The sequence below is a fragment of the Cervus elaphus genome, chromosome 14 (genome assembly GCF_910594005.1).
Source record: "Cervus elaphus chromosome 14, mCerEla1.1, whole genome shotgun sequence".
Classification (NCBI taxonomy): Eukaryota; Metazoa; Chordata; class Mammalia; order Artiodactyla; family Cervidae; genus Cervus; species Cervus elaphus.
This window is the reverse complement of record NC_057828.1, coordinates 43,616,871-43,638,987: the sequence shown is the minus strand read 5'-3', so window position 1 is coordinate 43,638,987 and position 22,117 is coordinate 43,616,871. Positions and strand designations below refer to the sequence as shown.

Sequence of the window (22,117 nt, the reverse complement as noted above, 5' to 3'; positions counted from 1 at the left end):
AGTAGGGCCAGTGTGGATAGGAGGAAGAAACTTTTGGATTCCTCTCCATTGAGTTTACATTCAGGCATCGTTGTTAGGGAGCACCTTGATGGACTGGCACAGAAGTCAAGAAGTCCAGAGTTGTGAGCGCTAGAAGTCCACCTTTCCAGGTGTAAATCTTGGTTCCGCCACTTCCTGTTTGTGTAACCTCAAGCAAATTAATGACCTTCTCTGTGCCTTACTCTCCTTACCTCTAAAATGGGGTTAAAATATCTCCGTCAGAATAAGGGATTACATGAACTACTATCTATAAAATACTTGGGACTATGTCTTGGCACATAGTAAGTGCTCAATAAATACTAGTTGCTCTGTGTGTGTGTGTGTGTGTGTGTGTGAGTGTGTGCTGGGGATGCAACAGAATGCAAGGCAAGGAAGGTTTCTGCTGGAGCTGGCATGCTAGGTGGGGCTATGTGAAGAAATATGTGTGAGTGCTATGCCATTGGTGAGTTTAAGAAGTGAAACCACATGGGAAACAGACAGAAGTGGGAGTACTGATAGTTTGCAAGGGGAGGTTCAAGAAGGCTTCTCTGAGGAGCTGGTATTTGAGCTGAGGCTTTGGTGAAGGGAGGGACAGCGACTGCTCCAAGTTCACATAGCAAGTTATAGGTGAAGCTAGGGTGCAATCCCACGACTCTTTTTTTTTTAATTTTATTTTTAATCAGAGGATAATTACAATATTGTGATGGTTTTTGTTATGCATCAACATAAATCAGCCATACATATACATATGTCCCCTCCCTCTTGAAACCCCCTCCCATCTCCCTCCCTACCCCACCCCTCTAGGTTGTCACAGAGCACTGGCTTTGTGTTCCCTGCATCATACAGTGAACTCCCACTGGCTATCTATTCTACATATAGACTCTTAACCTTTAGGTTTGCCCCAAGCAGCCTCCTGGCTTTCCAGATGCTACTCTGGTTTCTGGTTTCTGAATATGGAGCTCCAGGCAGGGCAAAGAAGTCCCTGGAGAGAGAGGAAATTCTAAAGAGCTGGTTATCAGAAGCCCCCTACAGTAAACAAACTGTCCACCCAACTCAACTCCTCAGATGAGTATCAAACCCAGCTGGCCCAGTGCCTCCTCTGCATGGCATGGATAATGGGTACCTTGCCTATCTCCCAGGGCAATTATGGAGATAAAATAACTGAAGCTCAGTTTCCCAACTCTCAGGCCAGGCCACACTCAGACCCTTGCCATCATTCAGGAAACAAACCCCAACATCTTGCCCTGGGTCCTGAAGCCAACCTCCTGGCCTCATGTCTTGTCTCTGGGGTCCCAAAACTGTCTGTCTGCACCCCATCTGGTCTAGACCATCTGGAGGCCAGGTGGGGAGAGGCCTTTATTGGGAGGTACTGAGGAGGGCCTCTCAAATCTGCCTGCCCCAGAAAACCTGCCCCCTTGGGCCAATATGCACCCCAGGGTCTAGCCTGGATGGTGATTAGGGGACATTCCCCATCTCCTGCAGTCCTTCACCTGTCATGTGTCTGAAATCTGCAGCTTTGGGGGCCACAGCATGGATGGGGGACTGTTGGAGGACCTTCCCTGTGGCCAGCACAACCCTTTCCCCTCTGCCAGGCCTACCTTTGACCGACCTCTCTGTTCCCTGGGTCCCCCATAACAAGCAGCGGGTGGGTGGAGGGTGAGCTGCGGTCATCATGCAGAAGGTTTCAGGCCGGCAGCAGAGTCCTGCCTCGTCCTGTGGTCTCTCTGTGATCCTGAGTCAGTTCCTTCCCCTTCCTAATCCTCAGTTTCCCCTTCTGTACAATGTGGACTTTGGACCAGCTCTACATTTCCAAACTCATCACTCGGGGAGCTGGGTCCTCCTCCAGACTCCCTGAATTTGTATCCCTGGGAGCCAGTTCTTCCCACTAAGACCTCCAGCTAAGACTGTACCCCCCTCGATCCCACCTTGCTTCCCTGTATTATTTCTTTAGTGCCTATCACCATCCCACTCCTGCATGCTTTATGCTGACTTTGCTTTTTGGCTGTGTCTCGTCACCTGCTGGTATGTAATCTCCAGGAGGGCAGGGATATTTATCTATTTACTTGGTTGTGCTGGGTCTGTTACTGCACTCGGGCTTTCTCTAGTTGTGGTGAGTGGGGGGGGGGTACTCTTCATTGTGGTGCGAGGGCTTCTCAATGCGGTGGCTTTTCTTGTTGCGGAGCACGGGTTCTAGGGCTCCTGGGGTTCAGTAGTTGTGGCACATGGGCTTAGTTGCCCAAGGCACGTGGAATCTTCCCTGACCAGGGATTGAACCTCATGTCCTCTGCATTGGCAGGCAGATTGTTGGCCACTGGGCCACCAGGGAAGCCCCCACATGTGCTTTGATTTTCTCTTGTGTAAACACCCAGGAATGAGATGGCTGTGTGGTAAACGTATGGTGAGATGGATGACTCTCAGTGACACTGGTTGAAGGAATGGTGTCCTGGCGCAAACTCCTCAGGTACAGCCAGGTGTCTCTGGGCTGGAATATCTGGATTCTGAGAAAAGTTCTGAGGGGTGCCTTCCCTTCTGCCTTCTGTGGAGTTTGGGGTTTTACACCCAAACCTCAGCCTCTGAGGACACCCAGTGTTGAGATTCTGATGGGTTGACCCCACCTCACAGGAACCCAGGTTTTCCTTAGGAGTGAGTCAGCCCACAAGCACCTTCATTAGCTTAGCATCCTGAAGGTTCATAATTATTATGGTGAACAGATACCCGCAACCTTGCCAGCCTGCGTCCTGCATCTTCTGACTTTTTATGAGCCTGAGTTGTTCTTCCTGTCCTTCTGGTGATAATCCAAAATGAGTTGTTCATTTGTTCATTCATTCACAGCACCTTCATTGAGTCCTTCCTGTGTTAGGCCAAGTCTAGGTACTGAAGAAACATTTGTGAAAAAAGACACAATTTCTGCTGTCAGGGAACATTTAGGGTGAGGGAAGAAAAGATGTGGGTCAGTCAGTTCAGTGGCTCAGTTGTGTCCGACTCTTTGCGACCTCATGGACTGCAGTACACCAGGCTTCCCTGTCCATCACCAACCTCCAGAGCTTGCTCAAACTCATGTTCATTGAATTGGTGATGCCATCCAACCATTTCATCCTCTGTTGCCCCCTTCTCCTCCCGCCTTCAATCTTTCCCAGTATCAGGGTCTTTTCCAATGGGTCAGTTCTTTGCATCAGGTGGCCAGAGTATTGAAGTTTCAGCTTCAGCATCAGTCCTTCCAATTATATTCAGGACTGATTTCCTTTAAGTATAAACAAGTAAATAAAATAATCTCATTTCAGACAGCATTATATTTTGTGAAGATAATATAACAGGATAATGGATGAGGGGAACTTAAGATAGGACAGCAGGGAAATCCTCTGAGATGGAATGTTTGAAACGAAGAGTGGGCTATATGGTTATTCAGAGTTGCCCTGTAGCTAGATACATCTATCGAGCATGTGAAAGGCAGCATTTATATTGTGACTTGCCATAGTGTAAAATACACACCAGATTTAGAATACCAATGTCTTTTTTTTTTTTTTGACAGTGGCTCTTTTTAAAAAAAATTTTTTTATTTATTTTGCTTCACCAGGTCTTAGTTGCAGCATGTGGGGTTTTTAGTTGTGGCATGTGAACTTAGTTGTGGCATGTGAGATCTAGTTCCCTGACAAGAGATCGAACCCAGGGCCCCTGCACTGGGGGTGCAGCCTTAGCCATTGGACCACCAGGGAAGTCCCCAAAACGTCTTATTAATAATACTTTTCCTGTTAGTTACAGGTTGATCAATCCTGAATATTCATTGGAAGGACTGATGTTGAGGCTGAAACTCCAATACTTTGACCACCTGATGTGAAGAACTGACTCATTTTGGAAAGACCCTGATACTGGGAAAGATTGAAGGCAGGAGGACAAGGAAATGATAGAGGATGAGATGACATCACCCACTCAGTGGACATGAGTTTGAGTAAACTCCGGGAGCTGATGACGGACAGGGAGGCCTGGCGTGTTGCAGTCCATGGGGTTGCAAAGAGTTGAACATGACTGAGCAACTGAACTGAACTGAACAGGTTGAGATGATAATATTTAGAACATGTTGGATTAAATAAAATATATTATTAATTTCACCTTTTAGTTTTCCCTTTAAAAAATGTACCAAGTAAATTTAGTATGCAGCTTACTGCCGAAGAATTAATGCTTTCGAACTGTGGTGCTAGAGAAGACTCTTGAGAGTCCCTTGGACTGCAAGGAGATCAAACCAGTCAATCCTAAAGGAGATCAGTCCTGGGTGTTCATTGGAAGGACTGATGCTGAAGCTGAAGCTCCAATACTTTGGCCACCTGATGCCAAGAGCCTACTCATTTGCAAAGACCGGATACTTGGAAAGATTGAAGGCCAAAGGAGAAGAGGGGTGGCAGAGGATGAGATTGGTTGGATGGCATCACTGACTCAATGGACATGAGTTTGAGCAAACTCTGGGAGATAGTGGAGGACAGAGGTGCCTGGCGTTCTGCAGTCCATGGGTCGCAAAGAATTGGACACGACTTCACGACTGAACAACAACTGCATTATACTCCCACTGAACAGCAGTGGTTTCTGTAAAAGCATCCTAAGTAGAGAGATGCGAAATCAAAGGTCCAAAGGTAGGAACTGGAGGATGCTGGGGGCAGAGCGGGCCCAGGAAAGAGTAGTAAAAATCGGAGTGGAACAAATTCATTAGAATCTTGGTTTTGGCTCTCTGAGGAATGGGTTTTAATTTAAGTGTGGTGGGGAAGCAGTTTTAAGCAGGCAAGTGGCAAAGTCTGAATTATGTTTTAACAGACCCCTGGACTGCTAAGTGCCGAACCGACTGCAGGCCAGTCTGTCCTAAATATTATCATCTCAACCTGTAGCCTTCCCCCGGACTCGGTTTACCCACATGCTATAAAATGAGGCTATACGGGCCTTTCTCCCCATTGGGCTCCAGCACCTGCGAACTCTGGAGGGGGCGGCCGGCGTCGCCTCCTCGATGACTCGGCGCTCGGCTGGCCAGGCGCCGGCGAGTCGCTCGCTCGATTGGTCGGGTCGGGGCGGGCCTGAGTGCAGCCGGCCAGCGCCATTGAGGAGCCGCGGAGAGGAAGCGCCGCGCAGTGCCGGGCTGGGGCGGGCGGTCCGGACACCGACAGGTACGGGCCGAGGCGGGGCGGCGCCGGGAGGCGAGCAGGGCCGGGGGACTCAGGGTGGGCGTGGGCCCGCGGTCGGCTGCTCGGGATCTGCTTCAGACCTAGAGGCCCGGGCCCGCCCGTGGCGGGCGCGGCGCGGGGAGCCTGGGGACCCCACCGTCGGGCCCTCCGAGCTCCTTGGTGAAGTCCTGGGGCGTCCGAGCCCTCGACATCCCCGAGAGTCCCACCCTCACCGGGACCCCCGCGTCCGAGCCCCTCCGGGCACCCTAGCCACACGCTCGGACGTCCTGAGCCTTCCGGGACTCCGGCGTCCGTGTCCTGGGGAGTGCGAGCCCCCGCCAGACCCCGCATCCTCTCCAGGGTCGGGGCAGCCTGGTGCCTGGGGATCAAGGGGGTGTTAACCCGCTTCTCCCCGCCGGAGCCTTGGTCTCCACACGAGAGCCCAGTGTATGAGCCTCGCTACCTGTTCCCAAGAAGGATCTCCAGTCAGGGTTCTAGAGGATCTTAACCACCCCCTTCTTCAGCCTTTGGGGGTCACGGTCTGGGCTGGGAACATCAGGCCTCAAATCTCTGTTTGCCCCTCGCCCTCCGGGCTCATGCCCTGCTGAGCCCCTCCTTCCCGGGGCTTGGGGACACCTGGAGCTGTTCCCTCCTGGCTCTATCTGGTAGGTGGGGTCTCCGTCCCCCGGAGCTGGGCTTAGGGTTCTTAGCAGAGAGGAGGCGCACGGGCTGGGGGGAGCCTGGCCTCCCGGTTTGTTTCCTTCCCTCGGGGCCCCGGGCCTGGCCCCCGCCCCTCTCCGCCCGCTGATCTCCGAGCTCCCTGTGCCGGCAACCCTCCGCCCCGCCGCCTCCGCTCCTGTCGCCAGACCTTCCTACTTAGGACTCCAGCCGCCCCTCGAGGGAGGGGCCTGGCTCAAGGTCATGGCCAGCTGTCTGCCCGCCCGTGGACTGAGTACTGATCTCCAGTGTCACCTGCCCCACCAATTAGGGGAGGCCAGGAGGGGGGTTAGTGCCAGGCAGCTGCCGAGAAGTCCTGATGGACAGGGGTGTAAGCACTTTAGGATTCTGGCCAGCCTGGGGGCCCTTCCTGACACCGGATTCCTTAAGGGAATCCTTGAAGTGGCCTCAAGCCTGGTTTAGATGCTTAGCAGAGTTAATGGATGCCGTCTGGCTTGGGCCTTAACCTATTTATTGCCCAGGGCGTTTTATAGTGCCTCTCACCCCATCTTCTTTTAATCTGGGCTTTGCCTTCCTCCACCTTCAGGGGAAGTAGAACAGGGCCATGTCTTGTGTACACACTGATAGTTGTTTCCCTTTGTGCCTATTCAGAGAGCACTTGTAGTTGACACTTCAGAGTTTGTTGGCATTTAGGGCCAGAATCAATGGCAGTTACTTCAAAATTAGAGAGTACTCCGACTTTGGCTCTTTGTTTAAGTGTGTTTGGAGTTTGCATAGTTAGACTAGATTAGTCAGATTCATGTTTTATTTTCAAAGATTTACTCGTTTAAAGTTATAATGAAGAAGTGTTTCCTTTATTCTTATTTTAAGAAACTTGTTCTTGTAATCTCTTCTTTAAATAAATGTACCCCATAATTTTTAGCAGATTCGTAATTTTACATAAAATGTGCTTTACAAAAGATCTTTGGAAAGAAGTGTTCCCAGGTGGCTCAGTAGTAAAGAATCTGCCTGCCGGTGCAGGAGACTGAAGAGACTCGACTTTGATCCCTGTGTCAGGAGGATCCCCTGAAATAGGAAATGGCAGCCCACTCCAGTATTCTTGCCTGGGAAATCTCATGGACACAGGGGCCTGGCGGGGCTGCAGTCCGTGGGGTCACAAAAGAGTCAGACATGACTTAGCAACTAAACAACAGCAAAGCATTTATTTTCTTATATGTTTTTACTGTCATTGTTGACAAATAAGAGTTAATTTAATCTGGAAATGCAGAACACTGCTGATGAATAAAAAACAATTTTTCCTGCAGGTTAACTCTTAAAGAGCTTTGTGTTTGGGGGGTGTTTGGTGGGTGGAGGCCTCTCAGTTGGCCTAAGAGTGTCTTCTGGCACTAAGATGAATCACTGGAGGTGGGGCAAAGTGCTTGGAAAGGATCCGGAAAGGGCCATTTCCAAGTGGGATGCCTGCCACAGCAAACCTGGAGCCTCAGGCTTGGTGGGCCGGTGTCCCACATGCTTGGCTCAGAGCAAGATGTGGAGCACACATCTAATTCTAACTGGGATCTACTAGCTGAGAAATCTTGATATCCGTTTAAACTTTTATGTCTCAAGTTCCCTATGTTAATTTTATGGAATACTAAAAATTATTTTTTGTAATGCTAATGGACACCAGTTATTATGGTGGACAGTAATAAATCAGTACTGGATGTGAACCAGAAGATTTCTGGTGTTTATAATTACTAAGGTATCAGTGTCAGCTGGTGTCTAAGTACCAATAATGCAGTTCTAGGACTTTTAAGAACAGTGATAAACCACTACTGTCTCCCTTCCATTTATATCATTTTACAGATGATCCTGATAAATTTGCAAAATTGATTTCAGGAGGTTTAAGAGGATCTTTGCAGAATATGAAGTTCATTGATCCAATCTCTTAGGCCATTTTTCTATTTTTTTTGTTTTTTTGACTGTGTTGGGTCTTCGTTGGACTTCTCAGGTGGCACTAGTGGTCAAGAACCCACCTGCCAATGCAGGAGACATAAGAGACTTGGGTTAGATCCCTGGGTGAGGAAGATCCCCTGGAGGAGGGAATGACAGTCCAGTCCGGTATTCTTGCCTGGAGAATCCCATGGACAGAGGAGCCTGGCAGGCTATAGTCTGTGGGGTTGCAAAGAGTTGGACCCGACTGAAGCAACTTAACACACTCGGGTCTTCGTTGCTTTTCTTGGGCTTTTCTAGTTGTAGGGAGCTGGGGGCTACTCTTCGTTGCAGTGTGAGGGCTCCTCCTTGCCGTGGCTTCAGTTGTTGAGGAGCACAGGTTCTAGGCACGGCGGTTCAGCAGTTGTAGTGCACAGTTCAGTAGTTGTAGCGCACAGTTCAGTAGTTGTAGCGCATGGCCTTAGTTGCCCTGAGGCATGTGGGATCTTCCTGGACCAAGGCTTGAACCTGTGTCTTCTGCATTGGCAGGCGGACTCCCATCCAATGCGCCACCAGGAAAGTCCCACTTGGGCCATTTTTGCTTTAATCTAGGACAGGGTTTCTCATCCTTGGTACTGTTGGCATATTGGGCTGGATAATTCTTTGCTGTGAAGGGCTGTCTTGTGCATTGTAGGGAGTTCAGCAGCTTCCATGGCCCGTCTCCTCTCACAAGGTACCAGTTGCAAAATTCCAGCCACCGCCCCCCAACCGCCCCCCGCCCCAGCCCCCAGTCATAATATTCAGAAATAACTCTAGATGTTTCCAGATCACATCTGGATAGAACCTCTGATCAGGACAGCCTAGTCCCCAGGTCAGTCACCAAAAGCAATCAGTTTCATGATCAGTTACATCAAAAAGATGCACAACTTTGAATTGTAGGTAATTTTTGGTTAATTTATAAGTGACCATTTTTCGCAGCTGCATCAGTTTGTAATGTCTTGGCCTTCCATTCACTAGTGGTGGCATCTTAACAGTGCTTCCCATTCATCATTGTTTTTTTTTTTAAATTGAAGTTAGTTTCAGGTGTGCAGCAAAGTGATTCAGTTCTAAATATATATATTTCCGGTTTATTTTTCATTATAGGTTCTTATACAATATTGAATATTGTTCCCTGTGTTACACAGTAGATCGTTGTTGCTTAAATCTATTTTATGTATAGTACTGTGTGTCTGCTAATCCCATACTCCTAATATCCCTCCCTTCTTCCCCCTTTAGTAACTGTAAGTTTATTTTCTATGTCTGTGAGTCTGTTTCTGTTGTATATATAGATTCATTGGTATTATTTTTTTAGATTTCACATATAAATGATATAGTATTTGTCTTTCTCTGTCTGATTTCACTTAGTTTGATTCTCTAGGTCCATGCATGTTGCTGCAAATAGCAATATTTTCCTTCTTTTTAAAAAATATTTATTCATTTGGCTTCATCATGTTTTATGGCACGTGGCGTCTTCGTTGTGTTGTTCGGGATCTCATGTTGAGACACGTGGACTTTCTAGTTGTGGTATGTGGGCTCAGTAGTTGTGGCCCGGGGACTCCAGAGCACGTGGGCTTTAGCACTTGTAGCATGTGGGCTTAGTTGCTCCGAGGAATGTGGGGTCTTAGTTCCCTGACCAGGAATTGAACTTGCGTCCCCTGCATTGCTTAACCTCTAGACCACCAGAGAAGTCCTTTTCCTTTTCTTTATGGCTGAGTAGTATTCCACACCTTCAAACCACACCTTCTTTATCCATTCATCTGTTGACAACACTTAGGTTGCTTTCATCTCTTGGCTATTGTAAATGGTGGTGCTGTGAACATTCACCCCATGTTTTTTTAAATCTGTGCTTTGTATCCATCTACTTTCAGGACAGATAGAGTAGGATATCATCTTGGAAAAATTGTCTGGTTTTTCTGTTCATTTTCTTTTTTTCTTCTTCCATAGATTCTCCTGTGACCATGAGAGAGAGAGAAATAAAGAATAATCCATGAGTTTTAAACACCTTGTCTTGAGGATATAGTCATGTTGGAAGGTCTTGTAGCCTGGGTTCTTAATACCTACCTGGGGAAATATGTCAATAACCTGAACACTGACCAGCTCTCTGTCGCACTTTTGAAAGGTGAGTACATGTGTCTCTTTTTGGTGAACTGTGCTTTGCAGATTGGATATCTATTTTTTTATATTCTTTTTATTGTATTGAGAATAATAAATCTTAATGGCCAGATGGCTTTGTTCCAAATATGTGCAGAAGAAAATAATGTTCCCCCATAGGACACCGATTATTATTATAGGGTAACTTAAGTAGGTAGCTGTATTGTCATAGAGTTTAGGGAAGTATTAAATAATAATAATAATAATTTTAAAAAGAACATACTACTGGTGACTATGCTTTGCCCCAGTTAATGTTTTCGGTTTTTATAAGACTTTATGGAAGCAGCCAGGATGTAGTGACAGTGGCGTTAGCTTCAGCTTCAGATCCCGCTGTTACTTAATTAGCTACATGAACAAGTCATTGCAATTCTGAGCCTCAGTTTCTTTCGAAATAGAGGGCAATATACCTCTGTGGGTTGCTGTAAGGATGAAATGGAGTGGCCTTTGAAGCTCCTTTCCTGCTGGTGTGTAATAGATAGCCACATGTTACTGTAGGGTCTTCCGACAGAGTTTCTGGGATCTTGTCTTGCCGAGTAGTAAAATACCTAAAGCTTGAGACATTTTCACCTTGACAAGGCTATATTTCCTAAATACAGCCCAGTGGTTTGATGAGGGGATTGGAAAAGTGCTTTCTTCTCCTTCCTTGCTTTAAGTTCTCTTTGCTCAACTCAAAATGGAACCCTTTAACACATCTAGGAAAAGAAAGAAGATCGAGTCAGTTTGCAAACATGTAGAATCATAGAAAGAGGAAAGGGGCCCTCAAACACAGTGGAAACCTCCTGGGCTTCCTGGGAGTATGAGTTTTGGCAAGTGTACTGGGGCAGGTTAGGGGGGCTGGCCATGAAGCAGATGTGTGGACAGCCTGAGCACAGGTGCAGTGATTTACTGTTCCCAGAAGTGGCATTCTCCGGGGTTTCCTGACCCACCCAAGCCAGGGGAAGGATCACAGCAGCCATAGGCCACAGGGAGCTTGAAGGGTTGCACCCCCCTGCTCCCTTCCTTTCATTGGAAACAGCAGTGGCTTCTTTCCTATTCTTTTTTTTCCTCTGCACTTTCCTGGACGGGAGCTTCTTGATGGAAAGTGAAAATGATGGTTGCCTGGGAAAGGGCTGTGTTTAAAGTATAGTGGTAGTGTCGAGTTTATGTCTTTGGTCACGTATTGAAGTTCTCAGACACACTGTGAAGCTCACGGGGTGAACGGGCAGGTTACTGGGCCCAGAAGGAGCCCTGCAGACCACAGCATTGCTGACAACAGAGCTGGCTTTCTCAAGAGCGATGTGGTAAGAAGGATGTTTGCTAAAGAAATTAATAAATAGAAATTGGTATCTGATTAGTTATGGCGTCTCCACTGATAATAGACTTGACCTCAGCAGTTTTATTTATTTAAGTTATTACTGCTTATTTATTTTGGCTGCGCCAGGTATTAGTTGCAGCATATGAGCTCTTAGTTGTGGCATGTGGGATCTAGTTCCCTGACTAGGGATTGAACCCGGGCCCCCTGCATTGGGAGTGTGGAGTCTTAGCCCCTGGACCACCAGGCAAGTCCCTGAAAAGGATTTGGCCTGCATGTGGGCTGTGCATGAAAGGATGTTTGACCAAGTAGCCAGGTGTGCACTGGGTGGGGAGGGGGCAGCCTCAGTGGATCACCTGGTCTCTGTGATCTCTGGACTGGGTCCTAGCGCCCCTCCATCCTGATTCTGACTCTGATCTGACTCTGATTCAAGGACTCTGACTTCATGAGATGTGCGGGATGGGATGGGGCTGGGCTGGGCTGGATTCTAACCCCCTGCCTTCTACTATACAGAGGGGACATACCTGTCCTGCAGGAATGACCACCTTGATCCCACACAGGGCCTTCCACAATGGGTAGATCTCCCATTTATCCTTTTGCCAACCAAGCTGCTACATTTTACATCTGTCTGTCTTTATTTCAGTTTTGTTTTTTATTTAAATTTTAAAAAATTCAGAACATAAGACACACCCGCTACCCAGAATTGACCAATGTTACCAACCAGGTCTGCCCTCCTTCCTTTCTGACCTTCGAACCTAACACTTGACCCTCTGTCCTCCTGGTTGTTCCTGAACATGCAAAATACCTGGATCACCTTTCCTCCAGATGCCTGCATGACAGTGCCCTCACTCTGGTCCAGTCTGCTCAAAAGCCACTTCCTCAGAGATGCTTCTCTGACCCTCATAGCTAAAGTTGCTTTTTTTAAGAAATTTTTTACTTACTTATTTGGCTGTGCTGGTCTTAGTTGTGTCGTGCAGGATGTTCTATCCTCATTGCGCCAGGCAAAATCTTTAGTTGCAGTATGTGGGATCTAGTTCCCACACCAAGGATTGAGTGTGGGCCCCCTGCATTGGAAACTCCGAGTCTCAGCCACAGACACCAGAGAAGTCCCTCTAATCTCAGCAATTTCAGACAGAATATATCTTGTAAGGACAACCGTGGCTATCACTGAAGCTTTCTACCCCGTTTCTGGGCCTATCTCTTCTTAAAAAGTATTCTCTGTGGCTTTTAACAAGCCTGCGGAGTTTGAGGAATGTGTCTCTGCAGAATAGAAACATGCTTTTTCTTTCGTAACTGATGTAGTTACTCTATGTTTATGGATCTGGAGCACGCCATGGTGCTTGGCCAAAAAAGTTTTAGAGCATCACAGTGCACTGAGAGAATGGCTTTGTAAAGGAGTTGAACACTTTTTTGTTGATCTTGATGACATGATTAAGGAGGCTTTGGGGGCAGAGGATACGAGAGGAAAATGAGAGTGTTATTTCAGTTTGTCCAGAGATATTTACCCGACCAGTAATGCTGAAGATCATGATCATCAAATCATGAACTCCTTATTGCCAAATTCAGACTTAAATTGAAGAAAGTGGGGAAAACCATTAAACCATTCAGGTCTGACCTAAACCAAATCACTTATGATTATACAGTGGAAGTGAGAAATAGATTTCAGGGACTAGATCTAATAGACAGAGTGCCTGGTGAACTATGGACAGGGGTTCATGACATTGTACAGGAGACAGGGATCAGTACCATCCCCAAGAAAAAGAAATGCGAAAAAGCAAAATGGCTGTCTGAGGAGGCCTTACAAATAGCTATGAAAAGAAGAGAAGTGAAAAACAAAGGAGAAAAGGAAAATACCCACTCGAATGCAGAGTTCCAAAGAATAGCAAGGAGAGATAAGAAAGCCTTCCTCAGTGATCAGTGCAAAGAAATAGAGGAAAACAATAGAATGGGAAAGACTAGAGATCTCTTCAAGAAAATTAGAGATACCGAGGGAACATTTCATACAAAGATGGACTCAATAAAGGACAGATATGGTATGGACCTAACAGAAGCAGAAGATATTAAGAAAAGGTGGCAAGAATACACACAAGAACTGTACAAAAAAGATCTTCACAACCCAGTTAATCATGATGTTGTGGTCACTCACCTAGAGCCAGACATCCTGGAATGTGAAGTCAAGTGGGCCTTAGGAAGCGTCACTACGAACAAAACTAGTGGAAGTGATGGAATTCCAGTTGAGCTATTTCAAATCCTAAAAGATGATGCTGTGAAAATGCTGCACTCAATATGTCAGCAAATTTGGAAAACTCAGCAGTGGCCGCAGGACTGGAAAAGGTCAGTTTTCATTCCAATCTCAAAGAAAGGCAATGCCAAAGAGTGCTCAAAGTACCGCACAATTGCACTCATCTCACACGCTAATAAAGTAATGCTCAAAAGTCTCCAAGCCAGGCTTCAGCAGTATGTGAACTGTGAACTTCCAGATGTTCAAGCTGGTTTTAGAAAAGGCAGAGAAACCAGAGATCAAATTGCCAACATCCGCTGGATCATTGAAAAAGCAAGAGAGTTCCAGAAAAACATCTATTTCTGCTTTATTGACTATGCCAAGGCCTTTGACTGTGTGGATCACAATAAACTGTGGAAAATTCTGAAAGAGATGGGAATACCAGACCATCTGACCTGCCTCTTGAGAAACCTATGTGCCGGTTAGGAAGCACAGTTAGAAGAACAGTTAGAACCGGACATGGAATAACAGACTGTTTCCAAATAGGAAAAGGAGTACGTCAAGGCTGTATATTGTCACCCTGTTTATTTAACTTATATGCAGAGTACATCATGAGAAACACTGGGCTGGAGGAAGCACAAGCTGGAATCAAGATTGCTGGGAGGAATATCAATAACCTCAGATATGCAGATGATACCACCCTTATGGCAGAAAGTGAAGAGGAACTAAAAAGCCTCTTGATGAAAGTGAAAGAGGAGAGTGAAAAAGTTGGCTTAAAGCTCAACATTCAGAAAACTAAGATCATGGCATCCGGTCCCATCTCTTCATGACAAATAGATGGGGAAACAGTGGCAGACTTTATTTTGGGGGGTTCCAAAATCACTGCAGATGGTGATTGCAGCCATGAAATTAAAAGACACTTACTCCTTGGAAAGAAAGTTATGTCCAACCTAGACAGCATATTAAAAAGCAGAGACATTACTTTGCCAAAAAAGGTCCATCTAGTCAAGGCTATGGTTTTTCCAATAGTCATGTATGGATGCGAGAGTTGGACTATAAAGAAAGCTGAGGGCTGAAGAACTGATGCTTTTGAACTGTGGTGTTGGAGAAGACCCTTTAGAGTCCCTTGGACAGCAAGGAGATCCAACCGCTTCATCCTAAAGGAAATCAGTCCTGAATATTCATTGGAAGAACTGATGTTGAAGCTGAAACTCTGGCCACCTGATGCGAAGAACTGACTCATTTGAAAAGACCCTGATGCAGAGAAAGATTGAAGGTGGGAGGAGAAGGGGATGACAAAGGATGAGATGGTTGAATTGCATCACCAACTCAGTGGACATGGGTTTGGGTAGACTCTGGGAGTTGGTGATGGACAGGGAGGCCTGGCGTGCTGCAGACCATGGGGTCACAAAGAGTCAGACATGACTGAGGAACTGAAGTGAACTGAACTGAGAGATATTTACAGATACTTTGGCAGGTGCAAAGGAGACCGAAATAGTTGTCAAGTGTATGAATTTTGTAGTCAGGCTGGGTTTGAATCCCAGTTCCTTCACTTAGACCACTAACTTGGTCAAATCACTCAAATTATTATTTTCTTCTTCCACTTTTACTGAGATATAATTGATACAGAGTCCTGTATAAGGTTAGGGTGTACAATATAATGATTTGACTTACATACATCATGAAATGATCATCAGTAAGTTGAGTGAACATGCATCATCTCATTTAGATACAAAATTAAAGAAACAAACCTTTTTTCTTGTGATGAGAGTTCCTAGGATTCAATTTTGATATACAGCATATACGTTAACTCTACTTATCGTGTTGTACCTTACATCCCTAGCACTAAATTACTCAAATTCTTAGTGCTTCAGTCTCCCTTTCTGCAAATTGGAGAGAATATTCCCTGTCTCATGCAGTTCTAAGGACTGAACCCATTAATGTGGGTCAAAAAGCTAGAACTACTCTTGGCATTCAGTGGGCCCTCAGTCAGTGTTAGTTATCATCACCATTTAAGCATCAGCATTATGACTGGCTGGTGCATTGGACTTCAAGGATGGACTGTGCACACATGTTCAAAGCAATAAAAATGCAAAATAGCATGGGAGAAGTTGAAGGACAGAGACAGCACTTGTATAATATTTCATTTGTTCAGTCATTCAACAAACACTGAGCACCTGCTTTGGGTAAGACTCTGTATTATGGAATGACCCAAAAAGGGGAGACAGTGCAAAATACTTGGAGCTCAGGCATAGGGTCTGTCTAACCCTAGTTCCACCACTTTACAGTTGTTTGTGACTGTGAGCAAGTTACATAAATGCCTCTTCTTCACCAGCACCCCCCAACACCTCCCACCTTTTCTTTTGCTGTAACATGAGGCTTGTGGAATTTTAGTTTCCTTACCAGGGATTGGACCCAGGCCCTCAGCAGTGAGAATGCGGAGTCCTAACCACTGGACCGCCAGGGAATACCCACCCCTTCTCCATCTTGCCACCAGAGATCAGCCAGGCCTGATATGAACTCTGGCACTACCGCTGACCAGCTCTGTTATTTGTAAGCAACTGCTTATCCTCTAAGCCTCACTTTTCTTATTTTACAAGTGAAGGAAGTAATACTTCGTTATATTTTTGTGAGGATCAGATTAAGAAATGCATATGAAGTGCTTGGTACATAGTAGGATCTCAGGGTACTATCATCGGCATCATTATTAATATCATCATCCTAGCTCCCTCCTCTGTAGTCCCTGTTCTTAGAGAGCCATTAGCCTGTCTGGGCGGCAGAAATGAGTGTACAGTAATAGAAGCAGTATGTATTATGTTGTTACACTAGAGATCCAACTGTAATGCAGTGGGAGGAGGATCATTCATCCTGTCTGGAGACTCTGAGAAAGCTATTCTGGAGGTGGCTTCTGAGTGGGTCTTGCAGGGTTTTGGTAGATGGCCTGGACTGGGTGACCGCCTTCCAGCAGAATGAGGCCTGTGAGTGGAGGCCGAAGGTGGACACCTGCAGGGCATGTTCAGTTGCTTTGAGGCCAGAAGGTAGCAGCTGCCAGTGCTGAGTCAAGGAGTTTGAACCCTGGGCTGTGGGCATACGTTTAGTTTCCCCCTCCTTTTCTGATTTATAAGCTCTGAATCTCAGGTTGGCCCTTTAAATGAGGTTGACTTTCCTAGAGCCCAGGGAGGAGGATTGAGTAATCATTAGGTATTTACTCTTAATTCACCGTAGTTCTGGCTTCCCAGGTGGCCCAATGGTAAAGAATCCGCCTGCCAATGCAGGTAGACCTGGGTTTGATCCCTGAGTTGGGAAGATCCCCTGGAGTAGGAAATGGCAACTCACTCCAGTATTCTTGCCTGGGATATTTCATGAACAGTCCTCTGTAGCCTGGCGGGCTACAGTCCCTGGGATTGCAAAGAGTTGGACACAACTGAGTGCACACGCACTACACACTAGTGACTAGATTTCTTACTAATCTGAGCTGAGCAATTTTGGCATAAGAGAGCCATCCATAAGTAAGTCTGCAGATTTTCTGCCTGGAAATCAACGAACATTATCATCTATAAGGTGCTTACCTATGCTGGGTGCTTTGTGGCCTGGTTCCTTGGAGGGACCTTTCCCGGCAGGGCCGGATGGGTGTAGGGAAGTAGGAAGCCTTTGATCTGTATTTTGTCTGATTCCCTTGGTTTGGACTCTCGGTAGGCTGCCTTTTCTCTTCGTTTTTGCCTCTGTGTCTTCTTTCGAGACCACCTCCTCTGCTCTCTTTGCTTCAGCTTCTTTAATTGTTCATTGTGTGGATTGCCTGCAAGTCCAGCTCTCCATGTGGTTCATCAGCCATGGAAACCTGGGGCTGTCTGCCTTTGTGACAACTTTGGGTGTTGAAAAATAGGGCAAGTGAGTCAAATTGCAAATGTTGCTCTTTAAAAGAAGAAACTGTATGGTTTCCTCCCTTTAAGTCAATTTCAACTGATAAGGAATGTGTTTCACATTTTTTTCCCCAAATGATCATTTTCTCCCCAAATGTGGATATAGGGTTGTTTCTGGGCTCTCTGGGACAATTAACTTGTCCTTTTGGTTCGTCTTAAGGTGTGTGGAACCCTATCTGAAAAATAATTTGGGTCCATTTGCTCAGAATCTGCTCAGATGCTAGCTTTGAATACTTCTTTAGACGCCAGTAAGGCACATCTTAATCATTCAAAGGGGGAAGTAATCAGGTTTCTTGTATTAGTTTGTCTTTGGAGGAAAAGACTTGCTTTCCTTTCTTCTGAGTTCTCTTGCCAGCTAATGGTTGCTAGTTGTTGTTGTCTGTACTTTCTGTTCTTGAAAATATATTTCCGACAGATTTATATGACTCAGAAATCAACTTTGTTGCGCAAACAACTTCATAAAAGGATGGCTGTGTCCCCAGCTTTTTGAGGGTGGGGACCCTGCCTGCCTTTGCTTATAATCCCAGTGGCCAGCACCATGCCTTAGGCACAGGGGACGGTCACTTCCGTAGTTTCAGGAGTGAGTGTCACCCCCGTGACTGTCCCTTTAGTCTGCTTCGGAGACATCTAGTACTTTTGGGTTTAAGTGATGGTAAAAGCTGGGGCTGAAAAGGACCTTGAGCAGTGGTCCAGTTCATGCCTTTTCTCATTACTCTGCAAGTGAGGGTGGGAAGGAGAACCTGTGGAGGTGGGCTTTCCGGAAGAGAGAGTGTACTTCCTTCTGATGACCAACTTTACTGAACTCACAGGAGCTCTTAGACATGGGGTGGAATACATCATTTTAGGAGGGCGGGCAGTGAATGAGGAGAGCTTGTTAAAAATGGCAAATTTCTGTTTCAATTTCAGAGATATCTGGGTGGGGAAACCAGGATCTGTGTTTCATCCCAGGCAATTCAAATGTTAATGGTCCTTGGGTGAATATTAGCCTAAGCTTGGGGCATGTAAACTGGCCACCTGGCCAGTTCCCTCTGCGAGCTGAGAATGGCTTTTCCATTTTTAAAGACTTGTAAAGAAAAAAAAGAGAATATGCAATAGACAATTTCTGTAAGGACTGAAATATTTACTGGCTCGTTAGAGTCTGATCCCTGCCCTAAACCCTTCATCTGCTGGCAGACTTACATGTCAGAGTGGGAAGGTCAGGTCATCAGTACAGATAAAGCACAGTGGTAGGTATAGCCTGGGCCTCCATGGGAAACTCACCCTTTACTCTTCACTGATTTGCACACAGTAGGCACCTACTGCATCTGTTGGATGAATATGTTATGGTGTTTTTATTTTTTAGGTGCTGTTGAATTAGAAAACTTGCCTTTAAAGAAAGATGCCTTGAAGGAACTGGAATTACCATTTGAGGTCAAAGCTGGTATGTGAAACAAGGGAGAGGGAGGCAGTATTACATCATTTGGGACGCGAAAACTGAGCACCCTTGTGTCTGGCTCTGTTGGACCAGGAAGAGGCAGAATAGGAGTTTTGATCAGTCTTCAAGTGTGGTCCCTAGGCTGCTAATGTCAGGATGTTCTTGGGGTGGTTGTGGCCCCCAGACTTACTGAATCAGAGTCTCTGAAGAAGTGTCATTGAACCTGCATCATTTTTTATTTATTTTTTGAACCTGCACCTTTACTAAGCTCCCCAGATGATTCTTAAAAGTCTGGGAACTTCAGTCTTAGATACGGGGGCTTCTTATTTTCAGAGAATTCACTGTACATTTTGGTCTTCCCCAGTGGCTTAGCGGTAAAAAACCTGCCTGCAATACAGGAGGCACAGGAGACTTGAGTTAGATCCCTGGGTCGGGAGGATCCCTGGAGGAGGGAATGGCTACCCACACCTGTTCTTGCCTGGAGAATCCCATGGACAGAGGAGCCTGGTGGGGTACAGTCGATGGGGTCACAGAGTTGGATGCGATTGAAGTGACTGAGCACCGCACACACGTTTTACATATTACGGAGAGACAGTTGACTCTGTTGAATGAAAGGTGGGCTTGGGTTTCTATTCCACATCTGCCATTTTCTGGCTGTGTGACTTTGGGGCAGTTCCCTCACAACTGTGTGTGTGCTTCCTCATCTTTAAGATGGGACTATTGACGTTACATCGTAGGGTTGTTGAGAGGAATACCCAAGTTAATGCATTAAAATTACTCAGTACAGTGCCCAGCACAAGTCTTGCAGTTACTAGATTTGGTAAAGAAATAAGAATTGTCACAGAATAAAAATATTCTCTATTAAGTGACCATGCATAAAATTAGTCCCTCTTTAGACACTGCTTGTCATTGACGAGTAGCCTATTGATGTCAGTCAGTCTTTCCTTTATTTTGAGGGTACATATAATAAAGTGTACATACAATGCAAGTCAGTTGCTAGGTGAAATAAAATGGAAATTTTGCAAGAGATTTAGGCTTTCTTGAAGTCAACTCAAGTCATGGGTGAACTGCCAGAGTCACGAACAAAGGCAGTGACAAGTTAGAATCTGAAAGAAACTCTCATTAATGATGACATGGTGGATACTGCCAAAGAGTTCTTAATTGAATATCAAAGGATTAAGAGAGGCTTTTAGGGAAAATTGATGTTTTCTAATGTTTTGGCAAAAATGACCCTTGCTCTGCCAAAATGGAATGTAGCAGAAGTTATATTTTGCTGTCATATAATTGTCCTCCCAATTAATTAAGATTAGAATTGCAACTGTGCACTAATTATTGTTAGAATTCTTTGTTGTGAACACTGATGTATGGTTTCAGTTTATAATATAAATTTTATTAAATGTAAGAACTGACTTTCATTTTTCTAGATAAAGCCAAAATTATTTTTTCATTATTTGTTGTGACATATATCTTCATTTGTTACTGGATTACACAACTGATCACTTGGTGTCAATGATACTCTGTTATCTTAAATATAACAGATTGCTCCTGCTCGAATTCTAGGTCTTAGGCAGGCATGATCACACTCTGCTAACGTTCTACTTTTCAAGGTAGACTGTTAGTTGGGCTCTGTGGATCTCTGAGAGATCCCTTAGGTCAGACGGTTCACATGCTCTCATGCTTTACTCCTTGGTGGTGACTTGCCTCTTATTAATTGAAGCGAAAGAAGCCTTGTGTTCTGGGAGGCTTGGCTAGAAATGGTAAAACTCGGGAAATATGTGTCACGGTTTTCCCAGGCCATTTAGCTCCCCCATCAGTCCGAGGTCTCATGAAGAGTCAGCTTTCCTTCTCGATAGAATTCCACCACAACATGACCAACGTTTCAGTCGCTGTGTTTGAAATTGTGTGTATTGTAAGTCTGTTAACTACCAGTAAGTACCTATCAGCCAGCTAATTAATAATGAAGAAGAAATGAGTTGTGTGCCCACGGGCTTGTGCAAGTGCCATGGGGAGAAAGAAACCCCAGGGAAATTTATGATGTGGTCCCATTGGGGAAGAGGTAATTTCCAGAGCAGAGATGTTGCATTTGAAATGAAAACGTTACACTGACCTTGTTCCAGCTTCTACTTTATTATGCCTTTGTTCTTACAGCTCTCAGCCTAGTAGCGTTTGTTTCACATGTAGGAAAACTGGCTGCTTGTTTTCTTAAAAAGTAAATGGTAAAATTAATAATACTCCTTAAAGGACACTAGAAGAATACAGAAAAATAGAATTAAACACGTGTCAGACATTTAACAAGACTTTCCTCTTCCCAGGCTTAATTGGGAAAGTGACCCTTCAGATTCCCTTCTACCGCCCCCATGTGGACCCTTGGGTGATCTCCATCTCCAGCCTTCATTTAATTGGAGCTCCTGAAAAAATACAGGATTTCAATGATGAAAAGGAGAAGCGGTTGGAAAGGGAGCGCAAGAAAGCTCTCCTTCAGGCCCTGGAGGAAAAATGGAAGGCAAGGCAGAAATCCTCTTGGCCTGAGAGCGGTGGTGGTGAGACTCGAAATTGGCAAAGCCCTGGATTATAACATCAGCTCTTTCCTTTGTAGAACGAACGCCAGCAGAAAGGGGAATCTTACTGGTATTCAGTCACTGCCTCAGTAGTTACGAGGATTGTGGAGAACATTGAAGTAAGTCCTAATGGCTTTTGTAAAGTACGAACACGGAGGGGACCGCTCAGGCTTAAATGCGTTTCATGCCACGGTTGCTGGTTTCCCGTGGGTGTAACTGATCACAGAGCGTCTGCAGAGAATGCTGACTGCCCAGGTGTGCCCTTTCCCGGGCGGTGTTGGAGGGAGAGCCTGCAAAGCGAGTCAGACACAGGTTTTTCTTGCTTCAGTTAGTGTGAGTAGGAGTTTTAATTTCACTGACACTTCACTTCATTTTCTTTTTGAATGTGGGAACGCCACTTGCTGAAGGATATACCTTCTAAGAAGACAGATCCTGTCTGGTTGCAGGGCAGATCACTTAATCTCTCTGCTCTCATTTTCTTCCTCTGGACAAGGAGAGTGGTTGGATATGGTTTCCAGTTGATTACATAGTGTGTTTTGAACAACTCTCTCACCGCCGTGTCTGGGGCCATGTGATGAGTTACAGTGCTCGGGCCACTGGCCATATTTTCTGCTTTAATTACCATTTTGTTTTGTCCTGAAAACCAAGAATAGGGTTCACACTAATTTTCAGGAACGTCATAAGAATCAGCTCATACTTAGCAACTCCAGGGTTTTCATGCAATGCCATGTGACAGGCCACATGTTTTTTTAAGGTGTCCCCTCCCCCCCAGAATACA

General features: G+C 45.6%; 1 protein-coding gene across 5 annotated transcripts in view; it reads left to right on the top strand.

Annotated features, from left to right (window-relative positions):
• The first annotated feature begins 5,064 nt into the window (after positions 1 to 5,064).
• The window catches only part of VPS13D (vacuolar protein sorting 13 homolog D), a 266,265-nt gene continuing 249,212 nt past the window's right edge, over positions 5,065 to 22,117 (top strand). For all 5 annotated transcript variants that reach the window (XM_043924162.1, XM_043924159.1, XM_043924161.1 and 2 more), the window contains exons 1-5: positions 5,065 to 5,162; positions 9,729 to 9,903; positions 18,710 to 18,787; positions 21,094 to 21,284; positions 21,378 to 21,458. In XM_043924162.1, the coding sequence (XP_043780097.1) occupies positions 9,807 to 9,903; positions 18,710 to 18,787; positions 21,094 to 21,284; positions 21,378 to 21,458 (447 nt within the window). In that variant the 5' untranslated portion in view covers positions 5,065 to 5,162; positions 9,729 to 9,806. The remainder of the gene's footprint in view (positions 5,163 to 9,728; positions 9,904 to 18,709; positions 18,788 to 21,093; positions 21,285 to 21,377; positions 21,459 to 22,117) is intronic.